General features: G+C 32.4%; 5 protein-coding genes across 7 annotated transcripts; 3 read left to right on the forward strand and 2 right to left on the reverse strand.

Annotated features, from left to right (window-relative positions):
* Positions 1-84: 84 nt before the first annotated feature.
* On the forward strand, positions 85-3,699 carry LOC125057431 (glutathione S-transferase 1-like). Of its 2 annotated transcripts, none has more exons than XM_047661119.1 (7): positions 85-245; positions 497-635; positions 702-760; positions 1,813-1,954; positions 2,599-2,792; positions 2,873-2,970; positions 3,602-3,699. In XM_047661119.1, the coding sequence occupies exons 1-7, from the start codon at positions 208-210 to the stop codon at positions 3,691-3,693; spliced, it is 762 nt and encodes a 253-aa protein (XP_047517075.1). In that variant the 5' UTR covers positions 85-207; the 3' UTR covers positions 3,694-3,699. The 2 variants fall into 2 exon arrangements, with proteins under 2 accessions (XP_047517075.1, XP_047517076.1); XM_047661120.1 differs by having other exon boundaries at positions 539-635.
* A 365-nt stretch (positions 3,700-4,064) lies between these two features.
* LOC125057429 (coiled-coil domain-containing protein 50) lies at positions 4,065-6,776 on the forward strand. The gene has a single exon (XM_047661117.1). The coding sequence runs from the start codon at positions 4,433-4,435 to the stop codon at positions 5,699-5,701; it is 1,269 nt and encodes a 422-aa protein (XP_047517073.1). The 5' UTR covers positions 4,065-4,432; the 3' UTR covers positions 5,702-6,776.
* A 1,476-nt stretch (positions 6,777-8,252) lies between these two features.
* On the reverse strand, positions 8,253-10,573 carry LOC125057428 (dnaJ homolog subfamily C member 2). The gene is made up of 2 exons (XM_047661116.1): positions 9,445-10,573; positions 8,253-9,286 (listed from the first exon to the last, which is right to left on the reverse strand). The coding sequence occupies exons 1-2, from the start codon at positions 10,312-10,314 to the stop codon at positions 8,306-8,308; spliced, it is 1,851 nt and encodes a 616-aa protein (XP_047517072.1). The 5' UTR covers positions 10,315-10,573; the 3' UTR covers positions 8,253-8,305.
* Positions 10,574-11,888: 1,315 nt separating this feature from the next.
* LOC125057157 (pyroglutamyl-peptidase 1) lies at positions 11,889-13,489 on the forward strand. Its single transcript, XM_047660654.1, has 3 exons — positions 11,889-12,382; positions 12,534-12,769; positions 13,039-13,489. Exons 1-3 carry the CDS (start codon positions 12,161-12,163, stop codon positions 13,232-13,234), a joined length of 654 nt encoding a protein of 217 aa, XP_047516610.1. The 5' UTR covers positions 11,889-12,160; the 3' UTR covers positions 13,235-13,489.
* A 404-nt stretch (positions 13,490-13,893) lies between these two features.
* Positions 13,894-15,848, reverse strand: LOC125057158 (40S ribosomal protein S9). Of its 2 annotated transcripts, XR_007118171.1 has the most exons (5): positions 15,714-15,848; positions 15,100-15,331; positions 14,736-14,922; positions 14,197-14,308; positions 13,894-14,092 (listed from the first exon to the last, which is right to left on the reverse strand). XR_007118171.1 is itself a non-coding variant. In XM_047660655.1 (4 exons), the coding sequence occupies exons 2-4, from the start codon at positions 15,320-15,322 to the stop codon at positions 13,918-13,920; spliced, it is 585 nt and encodes a 194-aa protein (XP_047516611.1). In that variant the 5' UTR covers positions 15,323-15,331; positions 15,714-15,848; the 3' UTR covers positions 13,894-13,917. The 2 variants fall into 2 exon arrangements, 1 of the variants encoding a protein (XP_047516611.1); XM_047660655.1 differs by lacking the exon at positions 14,197-14,308.
* Between the last annotated feature and the right edge of the window lie 1,974 nt (positions 15,849-17,822).

Raw genomic sequence — 17,822 nt, forward strand, 5'->3', positions numbered from 1 at the left:
CTTTAATGAAAAGTTCATTGAAGTAGGTAAATAAAATTATTTAACCTCTTTGGCGTTCCTTCGTCGTACAACTCAAGAAGAGAAAATCTTCTGTCAGATCAAATTTTGGAGTATGTTTCTTATGTATTGTGTTCAAATTTTATTTAAATAAATATTTAAAAATCATAAAATAATGATTGTTTAAAAGATCTTTGATGTGCTTTAAAAATGGGTAAAGTAGGAAGCAAGTCTTTGTCGAGTCTACAGTAAGTAAATAAAATTAGTTCATCTGTTTGTCTATACATTTATTAACAAGATGATGTGCTCCTTTTGGTTTGACTGGGCGTCAACATCTTAGAGCTCGTATCACCATTTGTAATCCCATCACATTAGAACTAATTAAAAGAACTGAGGTTAGGACAAACTTAAAGTTCCATAAGCCCATAAGTGAACATGAAAACCACCGATTCCGAAGAGGCTAATTATTAAAAACTTAACTCCTTACATCCATTATTAGGCACTGTACTTTATGGAAGGCTGATCGCAGTCCATCTTGCAGAGCCGTGTTGATGGCTTTAGATGCAATGGATATAAGTGTCACAGAGGTAGATGTAGATATGGACAAAGCTGAACACAAATCAAAGGAAATTATTGATGTAAGCAATTTATACATTTTAAATGAATCCAGTAAACATTTTTTTAATTAATACGTTTGGTTTCAGATGAATCCTTTTCAAACTTTACCTGTATTTAAAGACAGAAATTTGATTTTAATTGACAGGTAAAGTACCTTGCCTTACCTTTATTTATAAGCAAATATTAATCTTGTGATATAAATACGTATCATGCATAATTTGATTTCTGCCTCGACTTACGTCCAAATACAATGAAGAAGTACCTACTTTATCAAAAGCATCAAATAACGCTTGATGATAATGCATTGCTAACTCTGCTATGGCAGAAATTAAATCATCGTATTAGTTTGTGACCAGTAGGTAATGTGTAATGTGTATGTGTCTGTAATTACAACGTTGTTCTAGTTGTAATTATAATTGCCATAATTGTCATATATTTGAGAAAAGATGTGTTTCATAGGTAAAAAGACAACGCAATAGAGCTCAATGATGTTAAACGATTTTCAAAATTTGAATTAAATCTGTTAAGCCGTTTGGTCACAATAATGTTTATTTGTTTTTTTACAAAAAATATCACACTGTATGTAGTAAAAATACAATGTTTAGTTGTGTACATATACTGTAGATATAGCATTAGGTATACATGATGTGATGAACTTTAATAAAACCTGAACAACAATAATTGTAATTTAAAAACCATTGTTAACCAAAGACAATGACTTAGATTACGAACGCTTTTATTTTTAATTTTATTTGTCGTTCAAATAAAACTCCTACTAAGGTAAAATTCGTTACATTTACGTTTGGGCTTCTCAGCAGTTTCTTATTAATCGCATAAACACTACATGGTTTTTATAATTATTAACTTTTATAGTTATTAATATATATACATACCTGCTAAGTGCGAATTACAGCAAGCAGAATAGTCGTTTCTAAATATTGAATTTCACGTATCCTATATTTTGACAAAATACTTTTAATTATTTATGATCTATATTGTATAGTAGCGTCAGCCGTCAGTCATCAGTTAAGGCTGATGCTTTCACTTTAAAACTAAGCTGAACTTAACAAATATTGGACACTGACTCAACATCGCAGGTATGTGAATGAAAACGTATAACGCTTCTGTCGGACCCAAAGCGAACCTTAGATAATTTATTTGCCGTCCGTCTCTAAAATATGTCTCATTGTTTTTCAGTCATTCAATCAATATGTACCTTGCGTCGCGATATTCCAACTGTGATAAGATGTTACCTAAAGATCCTGGAGGCCGAGCTATAATTGATCAATTTATGATGTACAATTGTGGCACCTTACAACCAAAATATCGAGCTGCTGCTGTAAGACCTGAAAAAGCGTTTTAATTTGTAATATTAGAGCATATTAGAGCATAAAACGGTGAATAGCTTCTAACTGAGCAATGTTGGCCTAGTGGTTTCAGCGTGCGACTCTCAACCCTGAGGTCGTAGGTTCGATGGTCCAGCTGTGCACCAATAGACTTTCTTACTATGTGCGAATTTCACTCAAATGGTGAAGTAAAACATCGTGAGGAGACCGAGAGACAACGGCGTGTGTCAGGCACTGGAGGCTGATAACCTTCTTGCCTATTAGATTGAAAAATGATCATGAAACAGATCCAGAAATCTGAGGCCCAGAACTAAAGAGGTTGTAGCGCCACTGATTTCTTTTTAGATTTGAAGTGACTATAAATTTAAAATTAATTGTTACATTAAAATTTTTTTGGTAATTCCTTTTTAGCGAGGTATTTAAACTAATTTTTTTTTTAATTTTTGCTAATAGAAATGTTTCACTATGTAGAATATTTTCCGTCGCTATCTTTGTATGACGTCATTTGTAACTTGTCGCCAAGATTATAACGACCGTACTGTTGTCAAGATTTTAATAAAGAAATTTAGTTCAAATATCGTTTAAGCCTTAATTGATTAATATATAATTGTAATAATTTTCTTTGTTTCTATATTAGGATCCAATTCTATACGAGAACTGTCGTTTTGTATTACCAGATCAAATTTGTGAAATCGAAACTGCCTATTCAGATCTAGATGAGATCCTTGCAGCGCGTCCCTGGATAACGGGTTCCTTGCTTTCAATTGCAGATATTTCTATAGCATCCACAATAAGTACATTAAACATTCTCGTACCGGTCGATAAAAATAGGTAACGTTACTTTTTTAATTTATTTGTTAAATACCTTCTTGATTAATAATCTAAACAGTATAATTGAATATATTTTGTAGATTTCCTAACCTGGTTCGTTGGATGTACAAAATGTCTGAAGAATATTTTTATGGTACCGCAAATGAGAAAGGGCTCGAAGAGTTTTCTAAAAGAATAGGCGAGTTTTTACATGTTGAATGACTTGATATAAGTAACTTTTATTAATAGAGTTATTTCTTTCATTACCAATATAGAGTTCTATATTTAATGATGTATGTATTCAATCATTTTGGAGTCTATGCAGCCGGCCGGCCGTGGCGTGTAGAAATTGAATTTACGTTGTAACGACGTTTTCAGTGGAAATTAGTTTCGTAATTCTAACATGCATTCTAATATATATATGTATATACATTTTTATATAAGCTTAGTTATCAAATGATTGCATTGTGTGTTTGTTAATTATAAATTAACTCTATAACTTCGGAACGTATCTAGTATATATGATTTTTTATGATAATATAGGTAATTTAAATAAATAAAATAATGTAAGTATATACTTTTATTTAAAAAATGTCATTACCACATTAAATCAAAGTGGTACTTTAAATTAATATCATAAGACCGAATTTTCTATAGTCACGCAAAACAGTTCGCAAAAAAATAATATAACCTTATTTAGTTCGATGGACTCTATCCTCGGGTTATAAAAAGATAATGAGAACGCTAGTTTGCAAGATAAATAGTAGTGTACTGTTTAATCGACCTCATTTGTCCAAAATTAAACCTAACCACCCTAATAACCTTTACAGATACAGGTCATTATGGTGACGACCAGTTTAAAGCGTGCCCTCAAAGCTCGTCCGCACGACGCTCTCGACCATTTCATTTAAAGAATATGTAATTTGTTTAAAAAGTTGGTGCTTTTCTTCTTCAAAATGGTATTGCTGCCAGAAATGGTTAAATACAACCATATTTTAGATATGTATATGTATTTCTTATTTATAGCAAAATGTTGATGTCTTTAGTTTATTTTATTTTAAATAAAATATTGCAATATAAGAAAATACGTTCATTTAAAGTACTCTTATATCGTTGTCCACTAAATACTATTTAAACCTAACTCAAAAACGTAACCTACAACATTAAATTTCTACTTTAATAAATCGATTAAATTAACGAGTGTTGCCATTTAACGATGACAACGACATGAATCGTCATCGAATAAAAATCGATTTTTTTTCCTTCCATAGATCTATACCTTATTTTCTCCAACAAATTGAAACAGCCCTAGAAGGAATTCACCTGTCATGTCCATTCATGTCATTTTGTAACAAAAAATTAAAATTCCTAAGTTTGTTGTGGAGGGGAAGTTGTTACTTGAAGCTAGATTCGTACAGCAAGGTGCAAGTTATAATAATTAATTATGTAGACTATCAATCCTATTGTTCACATTGTACCTACTGTGAAGCATAGTACGCAATAACTTTTTCTCATGGACGGGGAAGAAAGTTACTTGTGAAAGGTGCATAATATATTGTATCGTCATCAATTTGATATACTTACTATGAGTTGAAAGACAATACATTAATTAAAATTCATTAAAACAATTTTTTGTTATTATACGGTGAACTTTAAACTCTATGTCTGGATTTCAAACTCGCGATACGATGCCCAAGGTAGGGCATGTAACTGACCTCCGTGAGCAGTGGTTGGTGCGTGCTGATGGCGCATTGGCACACCGTCTACAGGATCGTGAGATCTCATCGCATCTTTGTGAGAACAGGTATCGTAATCAGCAAATACGAGAAGACTTTCCTGTAGCACTCAGTGAACAACAAGATATTGAACATGAGGTGAAAATGCGCGAGCTATCGCGTCGTAGACAAGCCGAAATAGATGCTGAGATCGCGCGAGAGATGGCGGAGATTAATATTCGAAAACAGAGGCGTGAACGGCAAACTACAGGAATAACTCAACCGAGTTCTTCAAAAATTGTTGCTCCATCTATTTCAGATATAAACCTTGATGAGCTTGGTCTGTCTCCTACAGAACTTGAAGAAATGCGGAGACGTATTGAACAAGAGGAATATGATGCCCGACTTGCCAGACAGTTGAGCCATGAAGTGGATGGTCAAGAAGCCATCCTTGCTGATATGAGATGTGCAGTAGAGGCTCAAGATGGTGAACTAGCTCGTTTGCTGCAAGAAAGGGAATACAAAAAATTACAAAGGGCAAAAGAAAAAGCTAGACAAAAAGCTTTGCTGAAAAAGCAGCTAAGACAAGCCCAAGATGTTCCTCCTGAACCATCACAAACTACACTCTGTGATGCTTACAGTAATCCAAGAGACATGATTCGTCAAAATGGCTTAAGACTTTGTAAATCTGTTGATTCTGACCTGAACTATGTTGAGCCATTTGAAAAAGAGTGTATACAGTCAAAAGCCAGTGCACTACAAACTCATGAGCTGTCTAAACAGTACTATGCACAAGAAGCCGGGACTTCTAGCTCAAACATTAATGCATCACATGCTCATTCAAGATCATTTGAGGCTAAAGCTAATTCAAATACACCACTTCATCATAGGCACCCGCCACCTCCACCATCCACAAGTAAGAAGCCAAGATTTCCTGACCCAGTAAGTATACGCCCAGCTTCTCACTACCCAACAGATAATATTGAATCTCATGATGTAAATACATCAATAGTGCACAGTGTAAGTGAAAATAACAACTTATACAGTTCTTCATTTTCTTCTGATAATTTACCACCACCTCGACTATCTTATGATAAAGGTGACCCATCTAAGAGGCTGTCAGTGATATCTGATATAACTGCAGAGGGTCTTGCAAAGAAAAAGAGTAAGCAAGCTGATTTACACAAGAAACGTTGTGGTTGTAAAATTCAATAATACCTTTTGTGCATTTCTATCATGTATATGTGATTTTACAGACTGTTTTCATTCAATCTCATTGAATTGTTGATTTTGTATTGGATATTTATAGAAGCAAATATTTTCCTGATTCGGTTATAAGTTGTAACTTTCCTTTCATCAAACCATTTTGGGATTTGGTTTATTTGATGGAAGTTTTTTTTTGTATAAAAATATTGCTTTAAAAATCTCCCTATTCTGGAATTCATAATATCAGATTTGGAAACAATTTATTGATTTAATAAGCTTTTGATTACATTATTCAGACTTAATATAACCAAGTCTGGCTTGTAAATTAAGTTGTTGTATTGTGTAAGTACCTGCAAACCAATGAGCCATTATACGCCTACGAGAATGTGCCTTAGCATAGTATTTATAACACATATATTTATTAAACATTTTAGAGACAGTAAAGGTTACAACACACTAACCTTTAATAGCTAGTAAAGGTAATGGCTAGACAAGCCATTAGCATATCTATTATACATAATGGACCTTTTTACTCAATTTAATATACATTCCAAATGTGTGATTTATTTCTAACAAATTTTACTTAACATTAGTTCCAGTCTATTTTTGATTGAACATAATTTTTAACAAAAATTTTAGGAGTATAGTAAATCTTTAAGTACCATAAGTTAAAATAATTTATATTCACTGCTATAAGTGCTCAATTATAATATAAGCTATTTAAATATAACATCATCAAGACTTTCATGTGAATCTAATAAGTAAATGTAAAAGACTGATTGCAATATTCAATATTTTTGTTCAATCTCTTTTGAAACCTGGAATAATAAAAAGTTTTTTTAACAAAGAAGAGTTAAGTTACTTTAAGTATTTTTTTTATTTACCTGAGAAAGGTGCTTTAATTTTTATAATTCAAACTTTGTATCCATTTAAGCTCTCTCGAATTTATCTAACTGTAGGTTTATAAAGTAATTTTTTAATTAATATGATAAGCTTTAAATGGCAATTTATGGCCTTAAATGTGCCTTACGAAACAGAACCAAACACTTATGTATAATGTGTTAAATACAGTATTTAAAACAAATTGTTATTTTATTTCTTAAAATTTATTGTTTGGTAAAATTAAGTTTGAAACAGCCCAGTTTAAGGTATTGCTAAATAAGCAAACAAGTTAATATGTCCTTAGTTTATAGGTCACCTCAGAAACAAATTTAAAAGGACACTAAATTGAGTTAGCTTCCTGCCAAGTTGTAAAATATGGATACACTGACATAATAGTAAAATGTGACGCAACTTAATTGATACTGGTTACAAAGGGCAACATACAATAATTATTAAAGGTATGTTTTACTAACATTTAAACACTCAACAAGTATGTTTATATTTGGTTGGCCAAGGTAAAGTCAAATTCCAGCAGTAGAGCTATAAAAGTTAATTAATTGTCCTATAATGTTATAGAAAAATTGCAGTACCATATTATGTTACAAATTTGAATAAACCATTGCTCCAATGTTAACCAAAAACAAGTGAAACTAATTTAGTTTTTAATCTGGATTCTTTGGTTGGGTAATAAAAAAAATTGCCAGAGTGGATACGTACTGAACTTATTGAATGGTGAAATAATCATTTCTCTTTTGTAAAGCTATGTTACAGAATAATGTTCGAAAGTGGAAAACTAATTTTGACATCGGCATTGCATCATTAATGGAAGGTAAGTGCTACCCTTACTCAAACATCGACATATAAAAGTGAGTAGGCACCTCATTTGCATCTCAAATTAATATTAGTTGGTACTGATAAATTACAGATTTTGATGATCTTAATGTAAATATGTACTTTAATAGTGTGATTTGTCATGCCTTTATATGAATATACTTTTTATAATAAAACACATTGTATTACCAATAGACTATAATTTTATTATCCACTGCAAATAATTACAAAAATATGATGTAAGATTCTTAAGAATGTGATAGCAGCTTTAGACCTAGGACTGAGCAATTATTATATGTAGGTATTCTTTGTCTATCATGCTTTTGCTTCTGGAACATATTTAAAATTGGAACATGGATTTGTAAGTATAATAATATTTTCTATAATCAATTAGAACATTTGAATGTTTATATGAACTAAACTAGTTCTATCACATCATAAAAAATATTTCTTTACCCTTGATGCCTCAAGCTACCACCAATTCTGCAGCCAACATTTAAGCTAAAGGTAACTGAAGAGTTAGTATTATGCTAAACAAATGAAAATAACATACTATAATGCTCTACCAAGAAGAGTCTGAACTTGTTATGAAATATAAAAAAAACATGGAAATATAAATTATTTTATGCTAACTACCCAAAGGTACATATTAGAAAGTAAAAGTGATGTTATCATTATTATTTTAAGTTTTACTTGATAGATTATTTTAAAAATTTAAGCTATTTTTAAGTATAGAATCCAATAAATATTTCAAAATAATTTCCTATCACTTTCAATCCTTTTCTTTATCTATGGTTTTGTATGCAACAAAGATTTTACAATATTTACTCACAATAAGAGAAGGCCATTGAAATAATGTCAATTTATTAATTTGTTTAGGATCTAATACATTATTTAATGTTATTTTGCCAAATTGGCTGCCTGTTTTTTTGCTTTTACAAGTTCTACTAATTCTTTGTATCTCTTCATACAATCTTTTTTACTCCTATTTGGTATGCAGTCAGCTATTTTATCCCATCTGTCTGCAGTGCTAGCCGGAAATGTCTTAATTGCTTGTTCCAATAACTCCTGTTCAGTCTTTGTCCATGACTTTTCTTCTTTTGGAGGTTTAACATCACCATTGACTTTTGGTGAGATTCCATTAACAACTTTAGAAGTATCATTCTTGGATATGCTGTTATCATCTACAGTACTTGTTACTTTCTTTTTATCTTTTTCAAATTGATCAAATGCCTCTTCATTTGCTGCTTTTTTGAGACTACTTTTGGAAAAATCTGAACTTTGTAGATCTTTAGCCTTATTAAGAACTTCTTTAGCATTAAAACGTCTTTCATCGATGAAAGTGCCATGTTGATTTAAAAAATTAGCAACAACTTCCCATCTTTGATTTGTCCCTGCTGGAAATAAATTTACAGCTTTAATTAATAACTGTGTCATTTCTACAGACCACTCCACAGGGGCTTTTAGTGCTGCACTTTTCTTTGTTCTATGTTCTTCAACTTTTTTGTTTTCAAAAAGTGCATGGCGTTCTGCTTCAAGTTTATCTTCAGTATCCTTCATTGTCTTAAGAAAGCTACTTCTACCATTTCCTTCTAATTCCTTAATAAAGTCCTGTAATTCCATTAATTTCATGAGTTCACAAATCTTTTCTACAGCAGCCATGTGGGAAACAGTTTCCTCATCATTTTGAGCATAGTAATTATTTGTTTTACATAAGTCTCGCAGAGATTTTTTTTCTTTCCTAAGATTTTTCTTTTGCATTTCTCTCTCTGCCCTTGCTGCTTCGATCTTGGCTCTCTCAGCTTCATCAGCCTTTTGTTTGGCAAGCTGGGCTTCCTTGAGAAGCCTTTCTTCTTCTGCCTTCTTTGCTTGAACAGCATCCTGAAAAAAGAATAGTTTAATTAATGTGTATGTTAATTGATATATTGTGTAATAAATAAGTGTATTATGTAATATTTAGATACATACATAAACTTTTCATAAAGAGTGGGAAAGTCAATAAGTAAAGCAGCAGTAAAAAATATTAACATCATAATTACCTGTCTAGCTCTCTTAGCTGCTAATTTCTTGTCTTTATCTTCTTGTTTAAATTTCTGAATCCTAGGATCATTAGCATATGCAAGATCCACTAGACTTCTAATTCTAGCCATTTCTTCTTTTTTTAGTTTTGCGCGAGCTACTTTATTCTGCTTTTCTATCCACCTTCTTTCCTCTCTGTCACTACCTTTTTCCTTTTCCTCCTCATCCATATAAGAAAACTCACGCCAAGAATCAAATTCATACCAGAAGGCATAAAACCTTTCCACAAATTCCCGTGAACTGTTTTCATCCCCTAATAATGGTACATTCTTTTTTTCTGACCATCTTGCATTGATTTCAAAATACTTAGAGAATGTTTTAATAAAACCATCCCTTTTGACATCAGAAGCAGTAGGAATAGTATCGTCAAAAGTTGGATCAACTGAGTCAAATGATCTTCTATTTTTAGGGGTGCCAAGAATTTCATATGCTTTTGTTATACAAGTAAAGTAATCATCGTCACTTCTTACTTCCTCCCCTTGAGCTTTACGTTTGTCAGGGTGGTGTTTTAAAACCTTTTGACGATATGCTCTTTTGATGTCATCGTCAGACGCTTTAAAACGCAGGTCTTTCATACCGAGAACAGCATAATGGTCTTGTTTTTTCCATTCTTTAGGGTCTAAACTTCGCAAATATTCTACGTTGTCTTCAAAAACGACCTCTTCAGTTTTATCTTTTGATGTCGACGCTTCTAAAAATGTATCTTCACCGTGGCATTTGATATTATAATAACGTAAAAATGCGGCACCAGCACATTCTACTTTTCCCTTGGAAAACGGCCACGGTATCGCCACTGTCCGGCAATTGTTGAAAGTCTCGCTTTCAGTCATTTTATATTTATTATACAAAAGAAATATGTTATATTATTTAACATAACCTCACTATGCAAGCCAAATCACAAAAACGGCGAGTTGAAAAGTTGAATAGTTATAAATCTAATACTAAATTGCTAGACACAGTAAATAGTATTATTTACCAAAAATTCCAAAACATGCTCAAATGTTAAAATTAAACCTTTTATTAATGCTTAAATTCCACAATCGAGTATCCACACTCCACATGACAAACCGCAAAAGCCAACTGCCAGTTGCCATTGCCAATCAGCAGCTGCCAAATGCCAAATAAAAAGAAAAGCCATTTTTGACAGCTTGTCATTAAAGTCTGAAGAACCTAAGTGGTCTCACACTATGGAAACCGGATTCGATGAGCTAAAGTTCAGCACAGACTATGGAGTTCAGAAAGATTACTTAGAGCGTCCTTACGGCTAACATTTACAAAATACAGATAATACAACGACAATATATAAGTCTTACAAAACAATCTCCACAGAGCAAGTCGGACCGAGTGAGGGGTAACAGAGAGGAGTGGAACTGGGAACACCGGAAATGTGGCGATTGGCGCGCGGACGTGACAGACGCGGGAGTTTTTTGTTATTTATGGTGGCGTTGTGTAAAAGATTGTCTTCTGGTTGCGTATAATTTTCATTGTGGTATTTTAGTTAATTAAAAATTGTTTTGTAAGGAATAAAACTTCCTAGGTTGAGTGTTTTGTTACTTTTAATATTTATCGTTTGTGATTTCCAAGATAAGAATAAAAGAGAGTCTAGCTAATTATAGAAAATAACGAAAAAGCGCGGCAAATTAAAAAAAAAGTGTGGTATCCCTGAAACTGTGATATATTTTGTGGATTAAACTTAGTTGATACTTGATTTTATTTTATTATTTTTTACATTGATAGTAACTGTATTTCTATGAAATTAAATACTATACGTATTTAGTCTTGTACTATTGATACTTAAAATGACTAGCATTGCATGGAAAACTAAAACTATATTTATTATAAAACACAACTTTATTCGGAATAATCAAATCCTGCGAAAGAAACGAAATATTCTATCAAATAAAACAAAGTTAGTCTATTATACCTGTTAACTATTCGGAAAAAATATATAATAGAAATAAAAATGAGTAATTGCATTAAGTATCAAGACAATAAATCATACTAACCTAAGAAATTCTGTGTTGCCATCAGAAAGTTTTCAAATAATACAACTATCTTCTTTCATTAGCCAGACTCTATCAATAAATTCAATTTGCAATTTCTAGAAGAAATAATAAATTGATAATTTTAGTTTTATCTACAACAAAAAAAATAGTGATGCCAACTCCTATAAAATATTTCCCAGGAGAACTTCAAAGTTCAAATACCCTTTGTGTTGAGAGGTTATTTTAAATATTAATGATCATATTTCTTAAGTATTTAAATTTAGTTTTTCTTGTTATATTTCTGCTCTCCTCATTTTCTTGGCATATACATTTTTTAGACCTTTTAATTACACAATATGTATTTAGATCTTGGGGTAATAGGTTTAGCCACGCTTACAGTTAACATTTGGATTAGTTTGTTGATTGGATTCGAGGATTAATATACATTGTATAGAAACGTGTGTTTTAAAAAAAATTACCCCCGTTGTTTGGGAGGAAAACCCCCAAGTTAGCATCACTGATTAAAATCTGCATAGCAGCAGCAGTGAACCAACATTACGCATTCATTCAGATTAAAATCAGCTGACTCTTGTCACTTTATCAAAACAATTACAAAACATGGACACAAAATGCGATGAACACCTAGCGGTAACAACCATATTTGAAGGATACAGTGTAAGCGTGGGACAAAATGAACGACTTGGATTATTTATTTAAACCAATAGTACTTGTGACTGGATTTGGTCCATTTATTAACCATCCTATAAATGCAAGTTGGGAAGCAGTCAAACTTTTAAAGAAGGATGAAATCGAAAAGAAGCATAAAATCGAGCTAGTTCAACTTGAACTACCTGTCACCTATGAAAATGTGGACGAGTTTGTTCCAGCTTTATGGGAGACACATGAGCCTAAGGTATTATTAAGACTTACTAGAATCTAAATTTTTTGTAAATAAATGCTTAAATTTGTTTTTTAAGTTTACATATAATAACTATTTTTTTACTCCTTTAAGACCTTCCGTTTCTTATGCTTTGTAATTAATTCATGCTTAGTTTATTATTTAGCTCACAATCCATGTTGGTGTATCAAAATTAGCTAAAGATATAACATTAGAGAAACAAGCTCACCGTAAAGGCTACCAAAGACTAGACTACTTGGATAAATGTCCAGCAAATAATACATGCAGTGCAGATGGGGCTATAAGAATTCAGACTAAACTTAATGTAGAGAAACTTTGTTCAGACTTTAATGGAAACTCTCTAGATGGCTCAAGAGCTGTAGTATCATTAGATGCTGGAAGGTAAGCATAAAATGTTATAGTACTAAAACAATTAGCTGTGAAAACGACACTAATACTTAAATTGTATCCATGTAGGATTTTTTTGTAATGATTCTAAATCTACTAAAGCTTTTTATAACTTGTATCGCATATAAGATAAGCTATTCAGTTATACCAATTGTTTATGAGTCACTGTGAAGACAGTTAATTTTTGTTAAATGACTGCCCATTAATGATTTCAGATAGAAGAGCAACCGTTTCTTTTAAAATTATCTACTTTTAATTTTCAGATATATTTGCGAGTACATTTATTACACATCTCTCAGCATTGACAATTCTCGCACATTGTTTGTACATGTTCCTGATTTATCCATTTATAGTCCTGAACAGACTGCACATGCCCTTGAACATATTTTAGACCTATGTTTAGAACAGGTTCATATAAAAATGTCCAATGCCAAAGGGGACATAAATGAAAGTGTATAATGTTTTCCTATTAACCTAATAACAGCAGTATTAAATTAATTATAAACTTAATATTATTTTAATGGGGATGGTCTATACAATATGTAACCAAAAATAATGTTCATATAAGTAGTTTGTAAAGAATTAAGTAGCCGTTAGACATTTTACTTTTTTTATAAGAATTGATTTTCCTGTCCATTTACATTCCAACTATTGTTGACAGAAGAAAATACAATGTTAATGCATGTTGTTTGTTCATAAATTATTGTTATGAAATTATCTTTTATTTATCACAAATACTCCATTGAGCTGAAGAATTCAGGTATTTTATGAACTTAATATACACATACTCAAAATTTGAATCTATTATAATTATATAACTGTAATGTTTGAATCTTTTGAGATAGTAATTTTTTTTAAATATTTTCCTACATCAGTACTATAGTTATTTTTCGTCAAGGTCAAGTAGATATTTAATGCAACATAAGTTTAAAGCAACGCAGAAGCTATTGGAAGTTAAATCTATTAAGAGTTAACACAATTACACAATAAACAGTTAATTGTAAACTATGATTATTTAAAATCAATTATTTGTATTTATATTATGTCTGTTTAGTTTAAAAGATCATTTAACTAGTTTAAAGCATGTATAAAGACATTATTTAAATTAAACAAGAAAATAATAACAATAGTTATTTATTTGTTTAATCTTCCTCCTCATCATTAGCAGCACCACCACCTTGTCCCTTGCGGAGGTTCTTCCTCTTAACACGTCCTGGTCTGCCACCTCCGAATGGTGACTTTAGAGAGAAGTCAATGTGTTTACCAGAGTCCAGACGGACAATGAATGATGGGATGTTTACAACTTGCTTGCGAACACTGTAAAATTTTCAAGTGATATTAATGAAAAAATAACTAGTATACTATAATTAACCTAGATTAACAAATAAACATTAATAGTTAATTTTAAAATAATACATTACCTCATAAGGGCTCAAATTGAGCATATTTCAAGACATTGATATCACACAAAGTGAGAATCAAGTGGTCTATAAGAAAAATCAACATTTTCTAACCGGCTTGATTCCGCATCACCTGCATTGGATTTGGTTATCAATGCAATTAGTTTTATAGCAGCATTAAACTATAGTAATTTATTAATTAAATTAAAAGACATTGGGAGAAATACCAAGAAACCCTAATACAGTAAGAACCTCTATAACTCAAATATCAAAGGAGATGCCAAAATAATGGAGTAGTTTTTAACTCGAGTTCAAATAAATAAATGTTTAACGTCGTGTCATGAAATCCTTAAAACCATATTTTTTTTAATTTTCAAGTTAAATAAAAAATTGCTATGTTTGAGATACCCAATTTAACTATACACATATTAGAGGGTTTAAATGTCAAGTAGGACGCCTGGAAGTGAAGGCAACAAAACTTTAATTGTTTTGGAGGTTCAACTTCTAGAGGTATTCATGTATAAGATAAATATACTTTTTACTTATAATGAGCAACATACCGTATATGTCTCTGCCTAATGAGGATCCTGGCATGATGAATGGATTTAGCCAGTCCAGCTTTGAAAACTTGCGTTTGAAGACGACGTTCCAAGAAATCTTCAATCTTTAAACCCAAGACGTAATCAAGCTTCATTTGCTTCTCATCCAGCACTCCAATACGTACCAAACGACGAAGAAGCGCGTTACCTAAAAATATACAGCTACTTAGTTTAAGACAACCTAAAACTTTAAAAACATGCATTTGTAACATGGTCAGTAAATGTTGGGTCATCAATTCATATTATGACAAGAGGTTGCCATGTTCGTTCATCACGTAATTGTATTATGCACTGAGTAGTTTTAATAAATTACACATTTATTTACCTTCAAACAATCTCTTGGGATCTTTCTCTTCTAAGGTTAGAAGCTCACGGGCAGCCTTACGGATCCTAGCCAATGTGTACTTTACTCTCCATACCTCGCGCTTGTTCCTCAGACCATATTCACCGATGATCTTTAATTCTTGATCAAGACGCGCCTTCTCAAAAGGACGACGTGGGGTTACGTATGTCTTCGAAAAGACCGACGGCACTCGGTTGTTCACCATGATGGCGAGCTATAAAATAAAAACAAATCAATTAGAATTTTATACATTTAATGGGCACCGTTGAAGCTTGTGTTTGAGGTTTGTCGCCACTAAACGTTGCAAAGAAATGAATTAAAAAAAGGATATTATGGGATGAAAGGATAGGACTTTCTTTGGGAATCTGTATTAATGGCACTAATTTAGCCTCAGGACTTAGTCCTGCCATTATCATGCTATGTAAGCTAGTAATGGGGCGAGGGAGGCATAGCAAGTAATCCATCGTAATCTTTGTCAATATGTTGCAATTACCACTTATTCAAACGGAAAAAGCACGAGTTATTTATTTGTTTAAACACTTAGTAATTATTTTTATAAATTTCACTTTATTATGGATGCACAACCGTAAACGTACCTTCGTTGATTACGGCCCGCCGGAAAAGAGGTTAGAGTTAACTCAAAACACAAGTGGCAGTCGCTGCGATGAACAACAGGGTGTCAATTGTCACTGTCAACCTAAGTTCTAACTATAGATAGTAACTAAAGCCTAGCTTAAATTATAAAAGTTATGAACTCTATTTAGAAGTTATTCTAGTCTCGCTATAAATTCTTAAACATATATAAGACTACTATATTGTTTATACATTAATTAATTTATACATATATATTATGCGGGTAGTCGTAACGTTTACATCTTCATAAAATAATCAATTAAATATAGTTAACCGTAAAAATATACTATAAAAAGCAATAATTAGGCAATATCAGTGGATTATCTATCTCTGAAAAGGATAGTTACTATATGGATAACGGAATATATACAAATAAATCGACTATTCAAAAGTGTTATTGTAGACCGGATATGACAAAGAACGTCACAACTCGCCGGTGCTGTAGGATAAGAGAGAGCATTTATTAATAAAAGCGAGCTTCGAGCAATCCTGATTGCAGAAATGAATAAAATTTTGCGCAATATCGCGTAGTCTGGAATATCATCGCTAAGGAGGAAATTGGATCGCTCAAAGAAGCTGTGCAATTCACAACAATTAGGTATGAGGAATTTAAAATCTTTGGTTAAAAAGCAAAACTCAGAGGTAAAAAAATATTAGTGTAGATTTCTTCACTCGAGGGAAAAGTGAATGTCTTGTTAATGAGGCAGTCTAATCTTGAACACCACTCAAGGGAGTCAAATGTTGAGATTCATGGCCTACCAGAATTTAAAAATGAAAATCTGGTCCATCAGTCGAAGGAATTAATAAAGTAGTCTCCAGTCAGTGATGTATTGTCATGCTTAAGAAAGGCCCTTTCTCCACTGCTCCTGTCCGGCGTCGGAAACTGGAATCAGACATGAGAAAAATATCGGAAGGTCGGATTGTGCTTCTCCACTTAATCCGACAATAATCGATCAGTAAAAATAAGTCACCCCGTCGCAACGGACGTAACGCAGTGCTTTATTAAAATTCCTCGGCTTTACGATTCAATGACCGAATAATAGTAATGATAATAACAGGGAGATGAAACGATTCTTATCTTTTCTTTCTTCGAACTCTGTTTTTCTTAACCTTTTTTGGCAGATTTATTCTATTGAATTTTGGCTAATTCAATAGAGAGTAAAGTTTTCTACAAAGCTGCTTTCGACAAAGTTGGTCATAAAGTCTTATTGAAAATATTTGATTTATATTATGGTATTGGAGGGGGTAACAGGTAACTTAAGGTTACGTCATATTTGGCAGACAGAACTAAAGCCGCATTTACATTTATCTGACGTGTTGTGTTGTGATGCATCAGAACGGTATCAGTTTCATACATTTAATATGGAAGCGTTCACATTTATTCAATGCGGTGTGTTATGACGGCTTCTGATGTGTCGTGTCACAGGCGATCCCGGTCCGCGTCAGAAAGGGTGAGGTGCGGGGGGCGGTGCCGTGAGACGTCATACCGCATCAGACTAGTGTGCACGCGCCAGTGTTGTGTTTTTACGCGTCAGAAATGGACGAAGAGCAACTAATTGAATACATAAGACAATTTAAAGTGATTTATAATCCAAAATGTAAAGAATATAAAGATCAAGTTATGAGAGCAGCTATTTGGGAAGAGATAGGAGAAAAAATTCTTCTTCTTCTTTTTCTTTGTTTAGTTAGAAGCGTTGCCAATGCCAATAATTCCAACTCTTCTTCAAAATCTGAATCTGAATCGGATGATTCTTGAAAAAACATTGCAAATGTGTGAACTCTCTGGGAGTCAAGACGGAACTGAATACTGATACAAAAAACCGTCATAATGCATCATAACACGTCATATCAATGTGAACAGTAGCCATCACGACAGAGAGCATCACAACACAACACGTCAGATAAATATAAATGCGGCTTTAGTTTGTGGCAGTTAGTACTTAGTGGTATAGAATCGCGATCATACACCTCATGTGTTCCACAAGGTTCTCATCTTGGTTCAGTCCAATTTACTTTTTTTGTAAAATGATATAGGTTCGTTTGTCAAACATATTATTTTTTTTTGTATAATA

Source organism: Pieris napi, chromosome 16, assembly GCF_905475465.1.
Source record: "Pieris napi chromosome 16, ilPieNapi1.2, whole genome shotgun sequence".
In the NCBI taxonomy this organism is placed as follows: Eukaryota; Metazoa; Arthropoda; class Insecta; order Lepidoptera; family Pieridae; genus Pieris; species Pieris napi.